At 56.3% G+C, this 25248-nt stretch overlaps 1 protein-coding gene across 5 annotated transcripts in view; it reads left to right on the top strand.

The window, feature by feature from the left end:
* The window catches only part of CACNA2D2 (calcium voltage-gated channel auxiliary subunit alpha2delta 2), a 117176-nt gene that overhangs the window by 79729 nt on the left and 12199 nt on the right, over nt 1–25248 (top strand). For 3 of the 5 annotated variants that reach the window (XM_032592123.1, XM_032592122.1, XM_032592120.1), the window contains exons 3-20: nt 5140–5199; nt 13024–13068; nt 16294–16435; nt 19734–19865; nt 20054–20111; nt 20771–20821; nt 20950–21049; nt 21170–21328; nt 21564–21671; nt 21770–21848; nt 22424–22473; nt 22655–22744; nt 22923–22994; nt 23184–23258; nt 24480–24554; nt 24633–24704; nt 24791–24862; nt 24967–25028. In XM_032592123.1, the coding sequence (XP_032448014.1) occupies nt 5140–5199; nt 13024–13068; nt 16294–16435; nt 19734–19865; nt 20054–20111; nt 20771–20821; nt 20950–21049; nt 21170–21328; nt 21564–21671; nt 21770–21848; nt 22424–22473; nt 22655–22744; nt 22923–22994; nt 23184–23258; nt 24480–24554; nt 24633–24704; nt 24791–24862; nt 24967–25028 (1502 nt within the window). Of the gene's footprint in view, nt 1–5139; nt 5200–13023; nt 13069–16293; nt 16436–19733; nt 19866–20053; nt 20112–20770; nt 20822–20949; nt 21050–21169; nt 21329–21563; nt 21672–21769; nt 21849–22423; nt 22474–22654; nt 22745–22922; nt 22995–23183; nt 23259–24479; nt 24705–24790; nt 24863–24966; nt 25029–25248 lie in introns of all 5 variants that reach the window. The other 2 variants (XM_032592118.1, XM_032592117.1) reach the window with 1 other exon arrangement.

The following is a 25248-nucleotide window of genomic DNA, read 5'->3' as shown; positions in this document are numbered from 1 at the left end:
ATCCAACGCCTTGGCCACGATGGGGACATCTCGGGCCAGGCAAGCCACCATGAGCAACTTTGCAGCAGCATTACCCTGATAGGCAGCCCTAACCCTCCACAATGTGATGAGGAAAAGTGGCTCAGAGAGGTTGAATCATACATGTGGGGTCACACAGCTGTCTGGCAGAGCCAGGCTCAAGCCCAGGTCTCTAGCCAAGTTCAGAGATACTCTGGTCTTGAGTTAGCAGACGTTCATTGTGCACCTACTGTGCGCAAGGGGACAGGTTATTGTAAACTTAACAGCTGTCAGATGCAGCCCTCACCAAGCTCGGAACTCAAGGAAGACAGCAGATGAGATGTGATGGGGACAGATGGGGGCTTGGCAGGGGTCAAGGAGTGGTTAGGAGAATGAGGTCTAAACTAACACCTCAATGGTGAGGGAGTGAACCCCCTGAGGAGTCTGCATGATGATGTACAAGGTGGAATTAGAATGTGCAAGGGCCTAATAGCAGAAGACCAAAGGCTGTGGGTGGCTGAGGGATGAGAATGGAGCATATCTCCCCCAGACAGGCAGTAGCCTGGACGTGGGACCAATCTGTGGGCCCACTTCTGCCCCTGCCCTGCAGGGATCTTGGTAAGTTCTGTCTTTACCTGTGGGCCTCAGTTTCCTTCCCCACCCTGCCTACTCAGAGCCTTTTGTCATAAGGACCCAGGAGAGGTGGGAAGGATGCACTAGGAGAATGAACCTTAGGACAGGGTGGGGCTGGGCTGCAGGTACATCTCCCAGACATCCTTGAGCTGGGCTGACTCCTGTGGGCTCTGTGGAGATGAGAGCACGAGGCTCTGAGTGCCTGACAGGGGAGGGGAGTCCAGGGACTGGGTGAAGGCAAAAGGAGACTTCCAGGAGAGGTGACACAGTCTGATAGGGCTGATGGAGATGATGTAGCACACGTCTCACACAATAAGAGTGGATAACAGAGGAAGACCCAAAGGTGGGCAAGAGCCTTGCGTGCTTGGAGCCAGCAAGAGAAACCTCCCAGGGGACTTGACCCTCTGGGCAGCTTCTAGGGGTTGGAGCAAGGGGGCTGCCAAGAACCTACCCACCCTCTGAGTGGGTACAGTTTACAGTTTGTGGTGGTGGGGTACGGCCACCAATTTACAGACAAGAAATCGAGGGCCAGCGGGGAAGCCACTTATGCAAGGAAGCTGGGATTTGAACCTCAGCCAGGGCTCCAAGGCTCTGGGAGTCAGGTTCTGATGGCTGCTTGGAGCCCCGCAGGCATGCCAGTGGGTGGGCCCAGCCCTCTTCCCTCTCCCCTCTCCCCCCAGACCTGATGGGACCTCCAGCATCCAGAGCTGGTCCAACGCCCCCCCACCCCCATCCTCCCCCCGTCCGTCCTTCCCCCGCCCCCTCCCACCCTCTGCTGCCTCAGCCCTTCCTACTGAGCCACCAGGCCTGTGTGTTTAGCAGTTTCCACACGTCCAGCGCCCGGGGATGGACTGATTGATCTGTAACACCGAAAAGATAATAATGGCTTGATCGTTACCGAGGATTAAAAGTAATCCTTTCGCCATGGCTATTGCAACTCCGTTATTCACGAGTCAGCGGGCTGACCTGGGCCTTCAAGCCTATGGGACTCCATGGATTCAAGGAAGCTAGGGGCTAGGCAACCCCCCCACCCTGGGTCTCCCTCACCAGGCCCCCCTCACCTTGGCTGCTCAGCTAGGGAGCCAGAGGGCCTGCAGCCCCCATGTTCCTCTGGCCTGTGAAGCCCAGGGACAGAGCTGAGCCCTGAGAGGGTAAAGGAGCTGGCACCCCTGGCCAGCAGGGAAGGTGGCTACAGGAGAGGACAGCCCCTCAAGGCCGTGGCCCAGTTGGAGACTTCAACTGGTGCAGTTTGGTGTTTGTAGCCCCATCAACCCTGTGGCTTTTCTGAGGCAAGAGGCCTGATTCTGGTTATTCCCATACCCTGCGCTCGCCTCATCCCCCATGAAGGGCAGTGGCCTCAGTGGAGCCCTTCACTCTAAGAAAGGTCTGGGGTCCCTGGGAAGGTCACAGGCCACAGGGTAAGGAAAAGGGCCGTGAAGTGATTGCCCAAGGCTCACCCCTCAAGGTGTGGCCCCAGGGGCCGCCCCTAGGCCTCATAACCTCTCGTCCAGGCCAGGTGCTAAGCTTGCACCCTAGTAGATGCTCAGTTAACAGTAATAACAAGTGTTGTGTCATGTGTGTCACACAGTAATGTCCTCTACAAAAGAACATGGCAGGATTGTGAATCAGGGGCCTCACCCATCCTGGGAGTTGGGGTCAGGGTAGAGGCGTTTGTTGTTTAGGCTGAGAAGAGGCCCCAGGATGGAAGTGAGCGCAAGTGCACCCCTCAGGAAGGCAAGAAAGACTTGCCTTTTATATGCAGAGCCATGGGAAGCTGCTAAAGTGCTTCAGGGCAGGAGGTACCCTCAGGATGAGATCCACATTTGGAGAATAGATGACAAAGGGCGAGAGAGGACACAAGAGCCTGAGGGAGGGACAGAGCCTGGGCTGGAGACGAACAGTAGGCGGTTTGAGTGATAGCCAGATGAGATATAGGCAGCAGGGATTCCAAGACGGATGGGCTCATTCCAAGAGGAGATGGTATGAGCTTAGTGGGCCTGAGGGTCACCCTAAGAAGGTGTCCAGGACCTTAGAGGGGGTCAGGATTGGAAGCAAGATATGGAAGGTATCTAGGAGTAGAGACCTGTGGTCCCTGAAGCTGGGTGAGGGGGGTAGGGGCCCCCCAAGCAGGCACCGCAAAGCAGGTGGGCAGAGGATGGAGCCTACAAAGAAGACAGGTTGGGTAGCAAGAGAGGGGATCAGAGTCCAGGAAGGGCTCAGCATTATAAAGTTTGACTTCAAGAGGGACTTCCCTACCCTGTCCCCAAGACCCCCAGCCTAATAGTCTTCCTAGCATCCAGTGCTCTTGGCTGGAGGAAGAGGGGGAGCTAGGCCCAGTGGGAGTAAGGATGGCGCTGGTCAGCCCAGCCTGCCAGAGGAGGCATCCTGCCCCAGACAACAGAGGCCACAGCTCTGCAGGCCGTACCCCACCACCACAACTGTTACATGCTGGGAGGGAGGAAAACTGGTCTCCCGGGTCCTGATCCCCATTTCCCCATCATGAGCAGCTGGCAGGCTTTGTTAGAATCTCCCCCACTGAGGTCCATGTGCCACACCAGGCCTGGACCAATGGACAGGGGGTATGTGTCCTAAATACCAAGAGACCAGGGCCTTCTGAGTAAGTGCTGGAGGCCAGGAGGCAGGACCCCACTGCTCCACCCATAGGATGGAATGGGGCAGGGATGGAAAAGCACAGCCCCTACTCTACAAGAGTTGCCCTGCTCCTCACTGGGCATCGTGGAATGTACCTTCAGACCTTGGTCATGGGCTGGGTAACACAAATGTGGCTGAGGGGCCCCTGGGTGGTTCGGTTGGTTAACAGTCGACTTCAGCTCAGGTCACAAACTCATAGTTCGTGAGTTCAAGCCCCAGCATCAGGCTCTGTGCTGACAGCTCAGAGCCTGGAGCCTCTTCGGTTTCTGTGTCTTCCTCTCTCTCTGCCCCTCCCCTGCTCACACTCTCTCTGTCTCTCTCTCAAAAATAAACATTTTCAGGGGCACCTGAGTGGCTCAGTCAGTTAAGCATCAACTTTGGCTCAGGTCATGATCTCACTGTTTGTGAGTTTGAGCCCTGCATCAGGCTCTGTGCTGACAGCTCAGAGCCTGGAACCTGCTTTGGATTCTGTGTCTCCCTCTCTCTCTCTGCCCCTCCCCCACTCATGCTCTGTCTCTCTGTGTCTCAAAAATAAATTAACATTAAAAAAATTTTTTTAATAAATAATAAACATTTTTTTAACTAAAAAGAAAAAACAAGACAAACGTGGTTGTGAAGGCCAAACTCAGAGCCCCAGCCTGACCCAGACTATGTGACCTTGGAAAGGTTTCTCATTGTCTCCCTGCCCAGGTATCCTCATCTGAGGAAGACATGAGCAGTGACAGGTACACATGCTGTGTCACCAGCCTGGTGGCAGGCTTGGTATGCAGTAAGTGACCAGTTCACTGTAACAGTCGTCAGTATGATTAACAGGACTTCACTGCACTTAGCTCCACAGGAGGCCCCAGAGGGCCATCTTCAGGAGCTCCAAGAGTTCCTGGAGGGACAGAATCCATGGAGGTGCAAAATAAGAATCTCTGGGCAGCCAGGGTTCAAGCCCTGAGGGTGGCAGAGTACCAATGCCTCTTTCAGGAAGCCCTCCATGACATCCCGAATTCCCACAGCACTAAGCTTCCTAGAAGCACTTCAGCTACTCCTGCTCTGGTTCTACCCAGTTTTGTGCCTGTTTCCTCCTCTAAATTGTGAGACGACAGATGTGGCTGGCCTGCCACATCTCCACACATCAGCATGGTCTGGTGCCAGGCGTGGTTGGTAACAGGGTGTGGGATAGAAGGACACAGAGCTGTGCTCACAGGCACAGGGGCCGTGATGGAGGAGAGGGCAGGAACCAGCCCCAAAGGGTGGGCCAGGCTTGTGTGGAGAGAAGGCTTGGAGAGCCTTGCTGGGAAGGGGCTCAAGAAACCAGGACAGGGACAGTGGTAGGGGGCCTGGGTGGGCAGAGGTGTGCTAGGGGTACCTCCTGTTGGGCCCTGAGCAAGCTGGGGACAATGACACATCGGCAAGGCACTCTGTCACTTGTGGCAGTTCACCCTTGACTAGGGAGGGCCTCCTCTTGGCACTGGAGTGACACTGGTTTGTTGGAGGTAGAGTGGCAGTGGGGCTTGACTCCAGGGCCTGAGGCCTACTACATCCCAGGGGTCCCCCTGCCATCGTGTGGGCAGGAGATGTGGCTGGGCTAAAGTACAGGGAGTCTCATAGAGATGTCACAGGGAGATACCACTCAGGTCACTGTGCAGGCTTCACCTGTCCTATGTGAACCCAGCTGTGGGTGGGGGAAGAGCCCCCTTCTCAGCAAGGTGAAGAAGGTCTGGGGCCAAGGAATCTCTGAGGGTCTGGCAGGATGGGACAAGGGAGTCCGTGAGCCAGCCTGGACCCAGGGAGTACTAGGGATGGAGAAGGCTTGGTCTGGGCATGAGTCTTCCTCAGCCTCTGACCTCCCTGTGCTCTGTTCCTCAGAGATTGGCCGACGCTGCAGAGAACTTCCAGAAAGCCCACCGCTGGCAGGACAACATCAAGGTAAGAACTGCAGTGCCCTCCCCAGCCCCTACAACCTGCCCACCTCCAGCAAGGACAGATGTGAATTTGGGGGAGGGGGCGCTGCCCAGAAACACTGGAGGGGCACTGAGAGCTCTGTGGAGTAGAGCCTGGAACCTTTGTCCAGCATTCAGCAAACATTTGAGGCTCCCCTTGGTGCTGGGAGAGAGGGTGCAGCTATGAACCTCTCACTCCACCCCAGAGGAGCTATGGAGTCCCCCACGGGTAGACATGCTGCTCTAAAGTGATGCTCCCCAAAGTTGGTGTTGACCTTGGTGGTTAAGGATGTGCCCAGACTCTGGAGAGACCCTAGGGCAAAGAAGTCCCTTGACTCCAGGACTTTTTAGACTTTAATACGCTGACTTGGAAGAGTCACTGCGGGAAGGGGACAGAGTTCCCTGTCTTCCAGGAGGCCGTGAGCCTAGGATAGGGGACTAGGCTGTCACAGCCACAAAAGCCCCTTCTTCCACCAGGAGAGCTCAGAAGGAGCCCAGGTGCCGAGGGAGTGGAGGGGTGAGAAGCTGGTGATAGGTCTCTTCTTGAGGGTGGAAGGGCCCAGAATGTGGAGGAGGGAAGGGAAGCCTCACTGCCCCCCAGTTTCAAACCCAGGTAACCCTCACAAATTCAGGCAGCTGTGTGTGATTTGGACTGAGGCTGGATATACCGGCACCATTACTGTGAAGCCAGCATCTCAGAGGGTCACAGTAAGCCAGAAGGTAGACTGAGGCAGGGTTCCTCCCCAACTCAGGGAACCTCCCATGCCAGGGATGATGGAACGCTCAGGGACCAAGCCAGTTGGTGGTGCTCATGTGTCCTCCACAGCTGCTCAGGCCTCTGAGCCATGCCTCCTGGTGGTCTCTGCCAAACACCGGAAGAGGCACCAAGAGCTGCCTGCTGGGACCCAGGGACCAATAAGGGGCGGGTAGGCCCTTGCCACTGCAGCTCTGGGCCTGGCACTTCTGGGGGACAGGTGGATTATTATCCCTACTTAAACTGATGAGACCACTGAGGCACAGGGTGGTTAGACCGGCCTGACATACCTGTTGATGGCAGAGATTCACAGCTGGGCTGCCAGATACCAGGGGGTTCATGCCTATGATCCAGGCCCCCTCAACCTGTCTGTCCTCCTCCCTGGTCCCCATCTCTCCAGGCCACCCTGAGCCCTGCCCTGCCTTGCCCACACCATGGCATTCTTCCTTTGCTGCCTGGTGGGTATTGGCTGCTACCCTTAGGGAGCTCATGTGGGGTTGGAAGTAACAGATGATTTTTTACAGTGAACACATAAATGAGCTGATGACTCCTTGGACTGATCCCACCACCCAGGAGCTCAGGACTGGCCCTTCTCTCCCTCCCTTTCCAACACCACCACCCCACGGGACCCACGGGTCCCCGTGCCACCTCAGCCCCTTGATCAGAAATATACATGGTAGGGGCGCCTGGGTGGCTCAGTCGGTTAAGCGGCCGACTTCGGCTCAGGTCATGATCTCACGGTCCGTGAGCTCGAGCCCCGCGTCGGGCTCTGTGCTGACAGCTCAGAGCCTGGAGCCTGTTTCAGATTCTGTGTCTCCCTCTCTCTGACCCTCCCCCGTTCATGCTCTGTCTCTCTCTGTCTCAAAAATAAAAAAACGTTAAAAAAATTAAAAAATATATATACATGCATAGTGGTAGCCACTGGCACCTACCACTCAGACCATGCCCCCGCCTGCAAACAGCCCCCACTCTGGTAACTCCTCTGCAGGACCCAGCCCTCAGTCTGTGCTCAGGGTCCTAGGATCTGACTGTTCTGTCCCCTTGTCATCCTCATTCATCACCCAACTCCTCCTATGCCCCAGCCACACTGAACACCTCACTCCAGACCCATTCCCAATCTCTGCCCAATGCCTTCTGTTCCTCCTGGAGGCCCGGCTTGTCTGTTCCTTCTTAGTGAGGCTTCTCCCATGCCCCGGCCATCAGCTCCTCCACTTTCTGGGTATCCAGGACCCTCAGCTCTTGCTCCGGCTCTTTGCTTCTGACATACCTGCATCCTCCCTCCCCACCCAGGACTATATGCAGAGCAGACAGGACTTGGAGTGAAGGAAGAGGGAATGATGGGATGAAAAGACCCACCCTCAGCCTGGTTTTCTCTCCCTCCCAGTCCAGGCCCCAAACAAGAAGACAAAGAGGCTGCCTCGGCCCCAAACCTATTTTTTTCCTGACTCTGCAAAAGACCCCAAATTTCCAAGGATCATCCTGCCAGACTCCTGACCTCTGATTTGCAGCTACTCCCAGAGGCAGGAACAGCTTATCCCAAGCCAGAGTGGGCACCACAGGGGCCTGCCAAGAAGGAAGGCCAAGGTCTCAGGGGCATCCAGAGGGTGCTGAGACCAGTACTGCTTAAGACACTGAGTAACTGTGGGGCCCAGCAAGGGTTTGCCGCTCTCTGGGCTCCAGTGTCCCCGTCTGGCAAAGGACTAGATGGTCTTTGGTGCTGCCTGCTGGCCCAGGCATGGTGTGTGAAAGGGGAGGTCCACACGTCAGGCCATAGAGATGCCAAGTTGGTGACAGTGTGGGTGCATCTCTGGCTCTGGGTGCTCTTGTCCTAGTATGAGGCAGAAGTGAGCTCTGGCCAGCCCCCTCCCCTCAGCTTGACCTGGAATGCCCCCAGCTGTGGGTGACCACAAGGCCAGCTGGTGTTTACCACCACCTCCCCCTCAGTCCGTCAGTCTGCCTGTCTGTCTATATCTTGAGCAGGGTGAAGCTGTAATCACCCCCTGCTTCCCAGCTGCTGGGTCAGGGCCCTGTTCTTCACCAGAAGCATTGCACTTGCCCCAGCTGCCAGGACGAAAGGCGTAAGTGCTAATGGTGGGCCCATTAGCTGGCACACCAGCCATGCCTGCCTGGGCTGCCAGTGAGAGCTGGCAGCAGCTGCAGGTGGGGACTGTCCATGCCAGGGGGGCACAGGGACTTGAGGCTGGGAAAGGGATGGTGTTTTTGTCCCTTGCAGGCACACCACCCACCCTTGAAACCATGTCCTTCCCAGTGACCTTCAGAAGGTACAGACAAAGAGCCATATTCCTCCCAGCACTCTAGGAGAGCCACAACCTCAGTGTCAAACCCAGGCCCTTTACATACGCCCAGCCGTCTACCTGTAACACCCTCTCCTCCTCCTTCAAAATAGCAATGCCTCTCCCTCTCCAGTTAACTCCCTCGGGCTCCTCTTTCTGGTCTCTAAGCCTAGGATTGGCACCCGCTGCCCCAGGCCAGTATCCCAGTGGGCTCATCTGTCTGCCCCGCTCAAGGCTCCTCTAGGCCAGAAGCAGCTGGACCTGATTCAGTGTTGCCCACCAGCTGTCCATGTACCCAGTCGAGTGCCCTGTGGACAAGTTGGCCAAGAGCAGCTGGGCCTCAGTCTTCTTACCTCTGAGATGGGGAGAATGGCACCCGGCAGTTCTGGGCACAGAGAAGATGCTTGGCACATGGAATCCACTTCACGATCAGTAGGACGTGGCCCTCCCTGTGTCAACAGCACACAGTAGGTCTATATGCAGACCTCTGAGAAATGGACAGTGGTATAGCCACATCTGTATACACATACCATCTACACCAGCCCAGGGACTTGGGGGATCCTGGGGTCTGCAAGGTCAGAGCTGAGGTAAGAGAGTGAGGGAGCCGTGTCTGGATGTGAAGGCCCCCAGTTCCCCTCTTAGTCTCAGGCCATGACCCCACATACTGACTGCGGCAGAGGCAGGGAACCTGTAGCCACAGCCCTTGGACCCCAGGAAAACCATGGTCCTTGTTAGCAGGCAGCACCTCCCATGACCCTGCAGACAGACAGCAGGTGCTCTGGTGCCTATAACACTTAGGGTAGATGAAGATGGCCTGCCTGCTGGACACCGTGCCTGGCACCACCACCACACTGTGCCAGCATTATCTGCCATCTAAACCGCCACCAGGGAGGAGCTGGGCCAGGGCATGGGTGGAAGAGGCAGGAGATGCCATTGTCCCCAAGGCCTCAATGCCAACATCGGGACCTGTGGGAGGACAGAGTCCTGCCCTGGGAGTCTAATGGAGGAAGCAGTCCTACCCTGGGGAGTCTCGGAGTGGCGGACACAGCTCTACCCTGGGGGGTCTGATGGGAGAGGTAGCTCTGTCTGGGAACCTAAAAGGAAGACTGTGAAGGCTGGGCCAGGCCAGAGGAGCCGGCTGGACAGGACAGGTGGCCTCCCCAGCCTGAAGTCTGCCCCAGCCATCAGGCCTGCTGCCTGCCTCTCTGCCAAGCCGGCGACAGACGGCTCTCTCAGAAAACAGTCCTTTTGGCTGAGCTGAGCTGGCAATGAGCCAGGGCAGGAAGGCCAAGCATCCTCACTGTATCCCATGGTACCAAACGACACCAACTGCTATTCCCCATGCTTGCTTCCTCACCCTGTTTCCCACCTGCCAGCACCCCTCGTGTTCTCTTTTGGGCTCAGCTCCAGCTAAGGAAAGTGTATGTGTCATCTATACAAGGGCCAGGTGGGCCCCTAGCCCCACCCTTCATGTGTCATCTGTGTACAGAAATCCACACGGGGGAGAAATGTGAGTTCAGAAGGGGTGATTCCCTCCACCCCCTGCCCAGTTTGAGCAAAATGGCCCCTAAAATACCAGGTAATAGAAAGGGGTGTTGGGTATAAACCCCAGACATTAGGGATGCCCATTTCTCCACAGAGGGTTTCTTCCACATTCAGGCCCCTCCCAGGGCTGTGGAGTTGCAAACCTAAGGGCCACCCATGCACAGGGTTGGCCCTAATGCCTGGGGAGGCCCTGCTCCCTGTCCTAGTTCCCTCAGAGGGGGCATCATCATCATCCCAACTTTATATAGTGGGAAATCAAGACCCTGAAGCAAAGCCTCACTGAGGCTGCAGGATTTAACAGGCACCCGTGCCTCATTGATGAGATGGCGGTGTCTCCCGGGGGTAGTTATGGAGCTGCTGGGGATTTTGAGGCTTCAGGCTTAGTCTTTTTTTTTTTTTTTAATTTTTTTGTGTTTATTTATTTCTGAGACAGAGAGAGACAGAGCATGAGCAGGGGAGGGGCAGAGAGGGAGACACAGAATCAGAAGCAGGCTCCAGGCTCCGAGCTGTCAGCACAGAGCCTGACGCAGGGCTTGAACTCACGAACCGTGAGATCATGACCTGAGCCGAAGTCGGTCGCTCAACAGACTGAGCCACCCAGGCGCCCCAGGCTTAGTCTTCACTCACTATTCTGGATCCCAGAGCTCACATGTTCAGGTCAGGATTTGAGGCCAGGACCCTTTGCCAAGGCCCCTGCGTGTAATCACTAGGTACCACCTCCTCGTGGTCTTACCAAGGCAGGGCAGTAATGGTGGACACCAGGGCACTGTGCAGGCCAAAGCAGACACAGAGGCCTTTCCAGGGACCCTCCCACCCCAACCCTGATGGTCACACCCCCAGCTCCACATCACATCAAGCATAGAGACCACAGCTGTGTCTACAATGTATTTTCACACATGTGACCTTGCCCGCCACCACCCCATGCTAATGCTACTCTCTCCCAAGGAAGGGGCATGGCCTGGCCTCTCAAGGTGGGAGACGTAGGGAGGGGTCCTGCCTCCTGGGGGACAAGGGCCACATACAGATTCCTGAGCCTTGCGCATGGTCCACAGGGGACCGGAACCCTCCTGAATGACACGTTCCCCCTGTGTCACTGATGCCACCAACATCTGATTCTCTGCTGAGACCATGAAACAGCAGGACAAAAAGACAAAGGGAGCCATTGGAACAACTGGAAGGGTGGCCCAGGGGTGGCCCGGGTGCAGACAGGAGCCAGCCCAGCCTGTGAGAGAAGCACAGGTCTCCTGGGGGCCCCAGAGTTGCCGGCCCCTGCCCATGCCCTCTCCCGTCCTTGCTGGAGGTTTGCTTAAAAAGTTGGTGAGTGAAGCCCCATGTTCTAATCTGCAGTCCTCCCACCGCGCCCGCCTGTTTTCATTACGGAGGGAAAGAGCATCAGAGCCGTGTTTATAACCCCCTTTTAGATAACAAATCACATTTTCTTTTTGCCAGCGAGTGTGTTGAATTGATATTTTTTCCCCTCGGTTTAATGGGTTTGTGTGTTCAGGAATGATCTTCATCAACCGAAACTCCTTATTGTGTTTGATGTAATGTCAGCTTTCATTATGTGCTTCGGTCGGAGCCAGGCGCAAGGAAAGGCCGAGCACCCTGGAGCCTGGGCCCCGGCCCTCACCCCCATCCCGGGCCCACCTGGGCTCCAGTCTTCCTGGACTGGTGGGTGGGTGGGTGTGGGAAGGGTTGGAGATGCAACAGGAAGGCAGGTTGGAGCCTGGGTGCGAAGCCTTTCTTACCCCTGCCGTGTCCTCATCTGTATGTTGGGGGGTCACAAGCCCCACATTACCATATGTGCAAAATGCTGGACACAGATATCTCTGGTGACGGAAGCAATCAAGTCTCCTCTGGTCTTACGTTCATCGGCTGTTGTGGTCTTGCCCAAGCGTGGTGCCAGGCGTGTAGTCAGTGTTGCAGAATGCTTGGATTATGCTTACGGGTATAGCCAGTGGCCTGTAGCCCCCAGACCTCTGGTGGGAGACAACTCACCACTGTCCCCACAACAGGCCCCCATACTGACCACCTCGCACCATGGCCTCAGACCCTGCACCTGGGCAGTCACCAAGGCCAAGCCCCACCCTGAAGCATGGGGAGCCTGAGCTAGGAGGGAGCAGTGCAGCCCTGAGGTCACACGGCAAAGAAGCGGCCAAGGTGACTTCTGCCCACCAAAGAGTAATCGCTGGCTCTGTGCTTGCTGTATTACAGCCAGACCATTGGGAGCACCACTGGGACCAAACTTCTTGATCAACACCCCCATTTTCAGACCACAAAAAAGCAGACTGCCAGGGCCATGCACCAGGTTTTTGCTGTACAAAACAGCACTGAGGAGCACTGGAAGAGGGTGACTCGGACAGTGGCCTTATCCTGTGTCCTGACCCTAGAGCCCACAAGGGCAGGAGCGGAATGGCCCTTCCTAAGCCGGTGGCACTCGATGGCACCAGATTCACCTTCTGGCGGCCTCTGTCAGCCACGCTCAGTTCTGATTAAAGATCATTAAACATGAAATTAGCCCGTTTGTGTTACGGGTCCCCGGGGTGGCCGGTGATTATGACGCGCAGATGGCCAAGAACCCAGGCGTCGGGCAGGCGGGTGAGGCCGGGATGTGTGGGGCTAACACTGCAGGCGCAGGCGGCCGGGAGGCAGGCGCGGGGGCTGGGCTTTGTTTTCTCCCGCTCCTGTTGTGTAAACCCCCTTGCATTTCACAACAAATCACAGATAATTAATAAGTACATGCCCGTAATGAGCAGGCTTTTTAATAGAAGAAATTGGAAGATGCGGTGTCGAGTCATTATTTCACTCTGGCCCAGACTCGGCTCTATTTTCCCATCTTCCTCACTACACCCCCCCACACACACACCCTCCAACCCCGGTAGTGCTTCAGTCAGAGTCTCTGCAGACAGGCTGGCTCTGACCCCACCCTTCAGCTGGGCTGCAGTACTAAGACCCTGGTCCTGGAGTCCAGGAGCCCTGGGGAATCCCCACCCAACCTGGAGCACCACATCCCCCTGGAGCCTGTGAGGGCCCCTGAAGGGCTTTGTCTGGGGTGGGGGTGGGCATGCCAGGCCTGACTCCCGACAGCCCTCCCCCTGGCTCCTCTGGATGAGAGATGAGTGAGTGGACCGTTGCTGGCCTCAGGGCAGGCATCCTGGCTGCACCTCAGGTGACCTTGTGAGAAGCTGTGGGGGTCAAGGTGTCTGTCTCCCACCAGGAGGAAGACATCCTGTACTATGACGCCAAGGCCGATGCTGAGCTGGTGAGTGCCCCACCTACACTGGGGGAGGGAGAGCTGCCAGAGCCCCACACCCTCCCTGGGCTAGTGGCCTCAGCTGTGAAATGTTAGGTCTCAGCTTCTTCCACATTCTGAGGTCACCCTGCAAAGTACTGGTGGCACAGGCCCCATGCCCAGCCCCAGACAGGTAGTGAGACACTTGGACCTCATCTGGTGGGTCAGTCCAGGTGCCAGCATGGAGGGGACTGACTGCTATGGGAGCAGGGAAGAGGGAGCAGTGGGAGGGCTTCCTGGAGATGTGCAGGCAGGGCCCGGCTGTGGCTGTGGCTGTGGCTGTAGGCCATCGGGTGTGTTTCAGGTGGTGCAGGTACCTTCCCTGTGGTGAGGGGAGCAGCAGCTTCAGTTGTGCTGAGCACCCCACGGTGGTCCCCGCTGTGCTCACCTGGAGCTCAGTCAGTCTTGCCCTAGCTGAAGAGGCAGCCCAGCCCTGTGCCTGTTCTCCAGACGAAGGACAGGACTCGGGCTCTGCTGGGGTCACTGCTTCAGAAGCGGCGGCACTCGGGGTGACCGGAGGACCCAGACCTACACTGCTTTTCTGCCTCTGTGTCACTGATTAGCCCATGTCTGCTTGGGCTGCCCTGTCACCAGAGGCCTCACATGAAAGACAGGACCATTTTGGTAGCAAGGGACCTACTGAGGAGGTAAGAGTGCCCAAGAGTGCAGGGCACTCAGAGTAGACAGTGTTTGGTGAAACTGTCAAGGCCCAAGTCCATCTGCCTGCCTTTGAGGCAAAAGCAGTTGAACCTGACTATCTCCTCTGTGAACAGAGGTGTCATAACAGCTCACTCTCTGGAATCCCACCTGCACTGGCTGGGGCAGGAGCCCCCAAATCCGGTGTTCCTCTGCCAGGCTTATTGGCCAGGGGCATTTCCTGGGGTGAGCAGGAGGTAGACAATGACACCAGGAGGTGGGCAGGCAGGAAGCGATCCCTGCAGAGGGTCCATGGTGCCAGGCTGGCCTGGGTAAGCCTTCAGGAGGGCAGGCGGGCAGGGGGCCCAAGAAGGAGGAGTGGGTGGGCTAAAGCAGGTGTGCTTCCCCCTTGGCTGAGCCTCCGTGGCTCCCAGAGAAGTTGCTAAAATTAAAGCTGGAATCTGAAATTCAAATGAAGAGCGAACCTTTAATTAGACCCTGAATCTAATTCCTTACCCCCCTCAGCAGCGGGCTGTAATTTTAGCAATCAGTGCATTAAATATAAACCAGGAGACGGCAGTTGCCCACCATACAAAACCCCTGGCATGGGGGTAGCACTGAGGGGGCTTCTTGGCCTTTCTGGTACCAAGGCCCCTACCAGGATCCCCTGAACTCCCTGTGTCCAGGACTCCCAACCCCTGGCCCTAAATCACCGATTCCCTGCCCCTGGAGGGAGAGTCATCCTCGGTGGGGCTGGGCTAAGGTCAGGCCAAAAGCTGGGCCTCGCCTGGCCCTCCTATAAATATGCACATATTTGCCAACTCCCCTGCGTTGTGTTGTTTTGTTTTTTTAATCTTTGCCAGAGGTACAGTTAGAGATCTTTCTAGACCATTTACTTTTAAATTACCAACCAGAAGGTGGGGGTGGGGGAAAGAGAAGGAAGGAAAAAGTTCGCCAGCTGATAGCTTATCAGAACGGAATCCAAATGTCACATTAGTTGGGAAAGTTGGGAGATTAAATTTTCCAGCGCCCTTCATCTGCCGCTGACATTTCGGGGGCTTTCTTCTCCCGCACCTCCCCCTCCTCCAAGCAGAACGTGAGTGGCTCACGCCTCAGAGGCGGCAGGCTCCGCAGCTGCCTGCCCTGGCTTTACCCAGCATCCAGGAGCTTCTGAGGGTCCTCCAAGGGTGTGCCGAGGTGGGCAGAGGGTGGCACACGTGGTGAGGGATGAGGGGAGGGCAGCAGATGGCTTGGATTTTGCCGTACAAAATCCACCCTTGAAGAGATGCTGCAGACCCTTCCGAGCCATGCCAACCCCCACACGGCACCCCCCATCTAGGCAGTAATTCATTCCCCAGGCTGGAGGATGGACCCAGAGCCCTCCTGGGCTGGGGACGTGTAGGGAGACACGATCACCCTTTCCCCAGACAAGATACAGCGGGAGGAGGGAACACCGCGCTTGTGCCTAGGACCCAGTGAGTGGTCGGCAGAACCACGAGGGGGTGGAAGTGAGCTGAGCCAGAGGTTGAAGGGCACTGAGGGGGCATGTGGATAGTCCAGCTGCTTACACCCCTTCCTCCCAGGGCACAAGGCCCCCCCCAGCTCTGCCCCTGCCCTGCCTTGATCTCCGTCCCTCCTTGCCTCCCCCTCTGGCTCTTTCTTGCCTTCCTCTTCACTCTCTGCCACCATCTTCCCTTCCCTTCCCCCTTGCACACCTGCACCCTTGCCTGCCCCCACCCCCACTCGGCTGCAGCATCAACACTGTAGCTGCAGACCCATTCCTGCCAGCCTGTGGTGGTGGGCGGGGGTGCACGGCGCATGCCCAGCCTGCTCGGCCGAGAGATGCCGTAATTGGCACCTGTCAGGCGGCTGCAGCTCATTTTAGAAAGTCAACGGGGACCTTTGCAATCCTGCTGCTAGCGGGCGCTGAGGACCCTCCCTCCGGAAGTTACTGGGTCTCAATGCTAGCCTCCACCCCAGCCCAACTCTCCCCCCAAACTCAGCCCCTACAGCCATCAGCTGTAGGGATGGTGCCCCTCCCCCAGAGGGGGCAAGGGCCCTCTCCCTGGTGCCAAAGGAACTCCATGCAGGGGATGGGCGGGGCCCAGGGAGCGTGGGGGTGTGGGTTCCAAGGCTCCTGGGACGGGCTGCCTAGGCCTCCCTGTGATTGCATAAGCCTGTCCTTATAAGTAGAGGGCTGCAGCCCGCTCTTTCTCAGTGGCTCTAAGGTTTGTCTCCTTCACTGATAATTGGTTTTCAAGAATGTGGGAAAGGGTCAATTTGGCATTTGGAATTTGGGTTTAGCAAATGTAGGGATGGTGGGTAGGGTGGGCAGGGGCAGGTGGGAGTCACAGGCCTCCTGGGTGAGGGGTCCGTACCCCGTATCCATCTATTCCTGTGTCTCTCCATCTCTCTCCATTTCTAACTGCAACAGTCTCTGATTCTGAGATGCTCCTAATCACCTAGGCTCTGGCCCTCTCCTGCCTGCAGAGCTGTCCAACCCCACTCCCCATTTCCCAGCCCTGACACTACTGTGGTGGGGGGTATCCCTTTCTGCAGGACGACCCTGAGAGTGAGGATGTGGAGAGGGGGTCCAAGGCCAGCACCCTAAGGCTGGACTTCGTTGAGGACTCAAACTTCAAGAACAAGGTCAACTACTCGTACACGGCCGTGCAGATCCCCACGGACATCTACAAAGGCTGTGAGTGTGCAGAGCAATCAGAAATAACCCTCCCCCACCACCATGGGGGCAAGGCCCACTGCCTGGGCACTGCCAGGTCCCAGGTGCTCAACCAGTGCCATCTGCCTTCAGCCCCTTATACCCAAGGTCACACATGCTCACCCACACACAGTCATCAAATCATTCTCAGGCATGGCCTGACACTAACCCTCAGCAAACTACAAAGCACTCAGACTCCCCACCCCGTGCATGTGCAGTCTCCTGCCCATGTGTAGACATGTGCCCACATGAATGCTTGCACACAACTTGTTCCCCTACATGCTGGACCAAGTCCCCACAGGCCCCCAAAGCAGCTCCTCCCCACCATCCCCCATTCCCTGGCCCCATGCAAGCATGGGTTGAGGAGCTACCACATCAAGTGGCCTCAAGGGCTGGAGGAACAGGGACGTCCTCACTCACACACAACAACCTGGAACGTCTCCTTCCTTGTCCAGGGACGGGGCAGCTTTCATAATGAGGAAACGAAGTCACTGCAGCTGGAAGGATTTCAGTCAGACATGAGGAGGAACTTCCTGAAGATCTTGGGAGGTGTAGGGGAAGGAGACCAAGAGTCAAGCACTAGAGAGAGAGCTCTAGCAGCAGGCCTTAGGGCCCTGGGGTCTGTTGAGCATAATTCTGTGAGCACCTACAAGGCAGCCTCAGAATCCAAGGGTCCCACCAGGTGGAGGGTCTTGGAACACAAGTCCCACAGCTTCTGGATAGTGTCCAGAATGCAAGGAATCCTCCAGGGTCCTCAGGGAGGCCCCCCTCCACCCTTAGAGTCAGCCAGGCCTTCTAGGCAGCCTCAGGCGTGGGTGAGGACAGATGCTTCCCCCACACACACCATCCCATCCCTGCCACAGGCCGCCTGCAGGCCACCTGCCCGAGCCAGCCGAGGAGCACTATCACAGGCAGGCACACTAATTAAAACAGGAGCCATACCACCCTCCCCAGTCACCCCTCGCTACCCACACAAATTACATTTTATATGTTTTTTATTTACTGTGTCACTTTTAATTAAATCTGTAATCGCCTGCCTGAGGGGGCATGGTCCCCGTTTCCCAATTCAGCGTGATCTGAGAGTGTGTGCACATGGGTGTGGGTGTGTGCACATGGGGCTGAGTAGCAGGCCCTTTCCAGGCAGGGAGGCTGGAGTGCTTGCACAAGTGTGTCTTATAGTGAATGCGTGTGTGTGCATGTGGTCGTGGATACCTGCAGGGACAGCCCAACTGAGGTGGGGGTCTCCTCTTGGCTCTTGACCTGAGTCAGTAACACCCCTATGGCAGCAGCTAGACAGGCTTCCAGGACAGTCTGCTCTAAGCCTCTCATTGGGAAGATGGGGAAACTGAGGCCCAGTGAAGGTTGGGACTTGCCAGGCAGACTCTCCCAGGACAGGCAGTACTATATGAAACATTTGAGAACCTGGCTTTATTTTTTTGTTAAAGAGAAAAATAGAAATTGTTCGACTCACTAAGTTTCTAAATTAGCAACAGGACCATAACATACTGTTCAATAGGCACAGCCAATGCTAGAAATGTGTTTTGTTTTCACATTATAGTCAGTTAAGGGAAGCTACAAGGACAGAGAGAAGGGAGAGGGAGCAGACGGAGAAGAATTAGGCAGCACACAAGATGCAGCAGAGGCCACACACTGGAGGGAGAGAACAGAGGGACCATGCCCTGGAATGTGTCAGCGCCCCCTAGGCTGTGAGTGGAGCCTTGAGCATTTGTATCTTTTTTTTTTTTTTTTAAGTTTATATATTTATTTTGAGAGAGCACACAAGTTGGGGAGGGGCAGAGAGAGGGAGAGAGAATCGCAAGCAAGCTCCGCACAGTCAGTGCAGCGCCCCACGCGGGGCTTGAACCCATGAACCATGAGATCACTACCCGGCTGCTTAACCCACTGAGCCACCCAGGCAGCCCCAGCACTTGTATCTTTAAATCACAGCTCTTCATCTGCTTTAAAGATTTCAGTGTTCAGAGGCTCTGCTCTGAAGAGAAGAGCAGAGGCTTTGGAAGGCATTCTTGGGTTTTCACTTGGGGTGGATCTTTGATAAGGATCTCAGGGGCAAGTGGCACAATGATGTAAGAAAGGAAGTGGAAGAAACTGGAGGAAAAAAACAGCCCCTAGGGGAAGGGGTCAGGTATAGAGGCCTGGCAGTAGCAGGTATCCAGCTCCTGGTGGGTTGTTGTTTTTTTTTTTTTGAGTGTCCTACATACAGGGACAGACACACTACACATAAGAGAACACGTGCCACACACATACATCGGCCAGATTTAGGCCTGTCCTGAGTTGGGGGTGGGGATGCTGCTCAAGGCATCCTGAGTCACTGCCCTGGCTGAGGGATCTATAGGACCGAGCCCATTCATCTGACAGGAGCCTTGATCTGTAAGGGCTCATAGGGGTGGGTCTGGCCAAAGAATCACCTGTGTGCAGCCACAGAGGTCAGGGGAAAGGGAGGGTGAGGGTAACTGGTCATGGGGGACTGTGACAGCAAAACCCATTGGTGTCCTCCAATGGGTGCAGAGTGCTGTGCCCTTGTGCCCATGGCAGCAGTCGGGCTGCTGGGCAGGTAGGTTGAAGGGTGAGGGACTCACACACCTGACTGGAAACACAGAGGTTCAACACAGATATACCTGTTAGGGAGTGTAGGCTGTATGTGTGTGTGTGTGTGTGTGTGTGTGTGTGTGTGTGTGTGTGTGCAAGTGTGCGTGCAAGTGTTGGAGCAAGATCATAGCATAGCCATAGCCCCTGCCCCTCCAAGAGCCCCTGCCCCCGCCCCTGCCTGCTCCTGGCCCCAGTTGATTAATCATGGAGCTGAGTGGCTTCCAGCTTATCAGGTACCTTAATAGCTGAATAATTCCAGCCCCATCATCGGGCCCTTAATTGCTTTCTTGTGGCTGCAGCCCGGAGTGCATGCTGAGTGGGTGAGCTCCCAAGGGACCAGCTGCAAGCTTCAGGCAGCATGCTGGATGGGCATCCCAAGGTACAACTCCCTGCCACCTGGGCAGCCCCTCTCCAGGGGCCACAGGCCATAGCTGCCCTGCCTGATCATGTGGGGCCTGGCTGAAGGGTAGGCTAAGCTGACTCAGGATGGGGTGAGGACCTGGAAGTCTTCCTGAAGGAGCTGGTGCAGCCCCAGCCGAGCCTTGGGGAATGAGATCCTGGCTAGGCAGAGAGCAGGTGAGGCTTTCCAAGCGGGGCATGTCATTGTGGTGAGGTCCCACAGGGGGACTGCCCAGGTGCTTTTCACCTCAGCCCCCCCCCATTTCTCCCGCAGCCACTGTCATCCTTAATGAACTCAACTGGACAGAGGCCCTGGAGAATGTGTTTATCGAGAACCGCAGGCAGGACCCCACACTGCTGTGGCAGGTCTTTGGCAGTGCCACAGGAGTCACTCGCTACTATCCAGGTAAGTGTCAGCCCGTCTCTCCTGTCCACTCAGCACCCAACCCTCCTCCATCACCCAGCCCACTTATCCTGAGGTGTGTGGGGTGGGTGGTCAACCCTGTGGGCTGTGGAGTAGCCACTCCTGCAAAGGCTGCCTATCCTTGCAGGGCCCTTCCCTGCTAGACCCCCTCACCTCCTCTCCTCCCACAGCCACCCCATGGCGAGCCCCTAAGAAAATCGACCTGTACGATGTCCGAAGGAGACCCTGGTGAGTGAGCAAGGAGGAGCTGGGAAGGGACACCCCCTCAGTTCCCCCACCTCTGCTGCCTGCTCCCCTCCCTCCCGATATCCAGGCCTCAGAGCAGGGCGCAGCCAGCTCTATCCAATTTTCATTTCACACATCGTTGCCACTGGAAAATGGATCCCATCACCCAGGCAGGCCTCCCAGCTGCCTCTGCCCCCCATCCACTGCCCGGCACTCCACCCCCTTGGGACTGAGGGATTGGGCCAGTGGGGGTTCCCAAGAGTGGATGTCGGTTGGCCAGCCCCACACCACCCATCTGAACCCTGGACACCTCACCCTTTGCTCTGCCTCTCCTGCAGTACCCCATGACATCCTCTTTCCCTGCCACCTGTTCATTCCTGCACACAGCTGGGACTCAGACCTTGGGCCCTCATCTTGGGCCAGGGGACATACCTTCTACCCCCTCTCTGGATCACCTGCTCACGCCTCCTTTGGCTCAGGGTCACTCATGTCATGGGCAAGGACTGTTTTTTTAAGTGTGATATCCTTGGTGCCTAGGACCCTGCCTGGCCCCTGCAGTGGATGCTCAGTAGAAACAATGTTGAATCAATATATGGGTGGAGGAAGAAAGGACCCACAAAGTCCCAGGGAGGCTGGCCCTAATTGAGGCTTCTCCCGGGCAGGTATATCCAGGGGGCCTCGTCGCCCAAGGACATGGTCATCATCGTGGATGTGTGAGTGAGCAGTTCTGGCAGAAGGGGTGGGGGGAAGCAAGGGGTGACCATCTGCTGCCTGGGAACACTCATCAGGGAATGGCAGGAAAATGCCTAAGGCCTACCTAGTGCCTCCATGACCTTACCAGGAGCGGCAGCGTGAGTGGCCTGACCCTGAAGCTGATGAAGACGTCCGTCTGTGAGATGCTGGACACGCTCTCCGATGATGACTATGTGAACGTGGCCTCGGTGAGTGCCAAGGTGGTAGGCGGGTGAGGAATGGGTCATACACACACCACCCCCTCACCGTGCAACAGCTGACTGCCCTGGCCAGCCTGAGGCCACTCACCACCCTCACTGTCCCTGCAGTTCAATGAAAAGGCACAGCCTGTGTCATGCTTCACACACCTGGTGCAGGCCAATGTGCGTAACAAGAAGGTGTTCAAGGAAGCTGTGCAGGGCATGGTGGCCAAGGGCACCACAGGCTACAAGGCCGGCTTTGAGTATGCCTTCGACCAGCTGCAGAACGTGAGCCCCGTGGGTGGATGAGCGGGTGGCTGGGGACAGGCAAAGGCCCGGGCTTCGTGACACCGGGGAAATCAAGACGAATGGCCTTGTTAGCGCCCAACAGGCAGCTCGGGCAGAAGCACCATCTGCTGTGGGGAGGAGGGTCTGAGGGCCAGGACTTCCAGGGGGAGGGAGACCCACCCCTGGACCGGGGAGGGGCCGAGAGCTGCCTGACCCCAAACCTACTCCTGACCAGTCCAACATCACTCGTGCCAACTGCAATAAGATGATCATGATGTTCACGGATGGTGGTGAGGACCGCGTGCAGGATGTCTTTGAGAAATACAATTGGCCCAACCGGACGGTGAGGCTCAGCCCAGGTGGGGGCCACCCTGACCTGGGCCCGGTTCAGGGGAGGGCTGTCATCTGGTGGCCACAGCAGTAACCCCAAGCCCCAAACAGGTGCGTGTGTTCACTTTCTCCGTGGGGCAACACAACTACGACGTCACACCCCTCCAGTGGATGGCCTGCGCCAACAAAGGTACCACGTCCAGCGTCACTGCCTCAGGGCCTGCCTGCCATGCCCTGCTGTCCATTGGGTTGATTGTCCACATGTCCATCCGTACGTCCAGCTTTCCAGCTGCCTGTTTACCCACTGCCCATCTTCCTGTGCATGTGACTATCCATCTTTCTGTCTGGCCATGTAACTTGTCCATATGACTAAGCATCTTTCTGCCCATCTGTCTGTCCATTGTCCACCCATCTCCTGTCTGATCTGCTCTTGTGTCTGTTTGCTGGTCAGTCTACCTCTCCATATATTTGAGCCTGGCCTCTGGGTGGACTCTGAATGTCACTACCATCCTAGCAAGAGGGACCTCACCCTGCCTCTGCTTCCTTACACCCCTACATTCATGACCCCTTCCCTAGCATCAGTCCAACTGACAGGGCAGTGGAAGGGAGCACTAAAGGGATAGGACTTTGGGGGGGAGTGACACCAGAAAGAGAGGAGTCCTGAGGGACAAGTCCAGGGCTGCTGACATCCCAGGGTACAGAAGCCCCTGTGCCATGGATCCCACGTACCACCCAGACCCACCTCTGCCTCCTCTTCCCTCACAGGTTACTATTTTGAGATCCCTTCCATTGGAGCCATCCGCATTAACACACAGGTGAGACTGTAGGGCACCTCCCGGCCTCCACCTCCCAGCACCTTGCCTCCTGGGCACTGCGTGAACAGTGGGCTGCTGTGATGTGAGAGCGCCCTCTGGTGACGTGCTGATATGCCGGGAGGCAGAACAGGGAAGGTGCAGTGGGCATGTGAACTCGTGACCCCTGTCACCTTCTCCCCAGGAATATCTGGATGTATTGGGCAGGCCCATGGTACTGGCAGGCAAGGAGGCCAAGCAGGTGCAGTGGACCAACGTGTATGAGGATGCACTGGTAAGGCCTCTGGGCCCCCACAGATGTGTCCACAAGGTCATGTTCCTTAAGGGCCCCCATATGGGAATAAACCAAACAGAAGAAAAAATGGGACCTGTGCCTAAGCCCATCCTCTGAACACTCAGGGTAGGACATGGCTGGCCACATCCTCTAACCCATCCTCTTCCTCTCCCTTCAGGGGCTGGGGTTAGTGGTGACAGGGACCCTCCCTGTTTTCAACCTGACACAGGATGGCCCTGGGGAAAAGAAGGTAAGGTTCCCCACTCGGGAACAACTAGGCATGCCCTAGCAGGTCTGGGATGGAGGAGGGACAGACAGGCCTTCAGCCTGGACAGGGGCAACTATTTGTGAACAGCTTGAGGCCCTGGACGTGAGGTTTGGACAGTGGGGCTTCCTCATGGAATTGAACCCATTTCAGACCCCATGCCTCTGTTCCCAGAACCAGCTGATCCTGGGTGTGATGGGCATCGATGTGGCTCTGAATGACATCAAGAGGCTCACTCCAAACTACACGGTAAGTATTCATCTGCCCATCCACCATGCTCTGCCTCCCCACAGGGACACAAGCCAGGCTCAGCAGAGGAGTCTAATGGGGATTACAGCACCTCCAGGGACACCTCTGAATTCAGGCAGTCAGGAGAGGCTTCCAGAGGAGGTGACCTTGGGCCTAGAGCTGGGGTTGGCAAACTGTCTGTGAAAGGCTAGACTATGAATATTATAGGCTCTGCCAGCATAAATACTCATCCTCAGTTCTGCTGTTGAACTGCGAAAACAGCCACAGACAAAACAAATAAATAGGCATGACTGTGTTTGAATACAATTTTGTTTGTGGATCATGAAGTTTAAATTTCACATAATTTTCACATGTCATGAAATAAAATTCCATTTTTGGTCTTTTTCAACCACTTAAAAATGTAAAAAGAAACATTCCTAGCCATACAGTAACAGGTGGCGGGCCAGGTATAGCCCATGGGCCATAGTTTGCTGACCCCTGGACTGTCAAATAGATAGGAGGTGTACCTTGGAGTTACAGGAAACTCTGTGGGCAAAGGACTAAAGGTGAAAAACAAAATCATAAACCAGGGAGGGGGCAAGGTCAGTGTGGCTGGCCCAGCGCCTGTGTTGAAGGCAGTTTCAGGTTTGGTTGTGAAAGGGGTAGGGGTGGGATGTGTGTGACAGCATGTCTACACCTGAGCCACATGAAGGCCCCATGTCATTGGCCCCCATGTGCAGTGAGAAAACAGTCTAGAGAGCTAAGGGTGAGTCCAGAGTCCCATTCACTCATCCTTCACTTCCACCTGGAAGGGGTACCCAGGAATTCCAAGGGCACTCTCTTCCCTATGCACTCTACTGAGATGGCGACCAGGAGGAGACACTAGTGGGGAGGGGAGGAGAGGGTAACAGCAGCCTTGAGGGGCCAGTGGAGGCAGAGCAGTCTGGCTGACTGACAGCTCCATGACAAGCAGGGGTAGTTGGGGCAGAAGGCCAAATCAAATTGTGGTCCCATGATGCCGGTCAGCCTCAGCAAGAGCTGGTGCACACGGGATACCAGCCTGCTGGACTTGAGCTTGAGAAACAGCTTGAGAAACAGGCTCGAGGTCACACTGCATGTGGGGGCCCCTGGCCCAGGCAGGCAAACCTCAGTGGTATCGAAAGCAGGCTGAGGAAGAGCTCGAGAGTCTAGAGAATCCCTGCCTAGCCCTCCAGGCCCTGAGCTCCCAATCTACGCCCCCAGCTTGGAGCTAACGGCTATGTGTTTGCCATTGACCTGAACGGCTACGTGTTGCTGCACCCCAACCTCAAGCCCCAGGTGAGCCAGGGGGGTGGCCAGGAGGAGGGTAAACTCTACAGGATGGGGACCCCTGACTTCCTGCCCTGCCTCCCACAGACCACCAACTTCCGGGAGCCTGTGACTCTGGACTTCCTGGATGCTGAGCTGGAGGATGAGAACAAAGAGGAGGTAAGGAAAAGGAGAGGAGTAGAGATGGGGGTACCCAGAGCAGCAGAGAGTAGGGACCCCACCCCTCACATCTCTGGTCCTTCCAGATCCGTCGGAGCATGATCGATGGCAACAAGGGCCACAAGCAAATCAGAACACTGGTCAAGTCCCTGGATGAGGTGAGAAGATGGTATAGGGGCACAGAGTCAGAGTGGGCATCCTCCCGTACTCCACCCCACCCCTGCCTACTGGCCCAAGTACTTGACTCAGCCTCTTCTCCCAGAGGTACGTAGACGAGGTGATGCGGAACTACACCTGGGTACCTATAAGGAGCACCAACTACAGGTGAGTGGGTCAGGGCTGGGTAGGCAGGGAGGGGTGGGGGCAGCCCCAGAGCCCAGAGTCTGAGCCCTGTGCTTGCCCAGTCTGTGCGTTCTCAACGACTGCAGCCATGATCCCAGTGGGGCACCAGCAGCCAGAACTGCTCACTACTCACCCCAGGACTCTTGGTCCCCCAAGGGCCTTTTACTGGCCCTTCAAGAACTGGACAGAGACAAGACAGTGC

Source organism: Lynx canadensis, chromosome A2 (genome assembly GCF_007474595.2).
Source record: "Lynx canadensis isolate LIC74 chromosome A2, mLynCan4.pri.v2, whole genome shotgun sequence".
In the NCBI taxonomy this organism is placed as follows: domain Eukaryota; kingdom Metazoa; phylum Chordata; class Mammalia; order Carnivora; family Felidae; genus Lynx; species Lynx canadensis.
The sequence above is the reverse complement of the archived record's forward strand: the minus strand, read 5'-3'. Positions and strand labels throughout refer to the sequence as shown.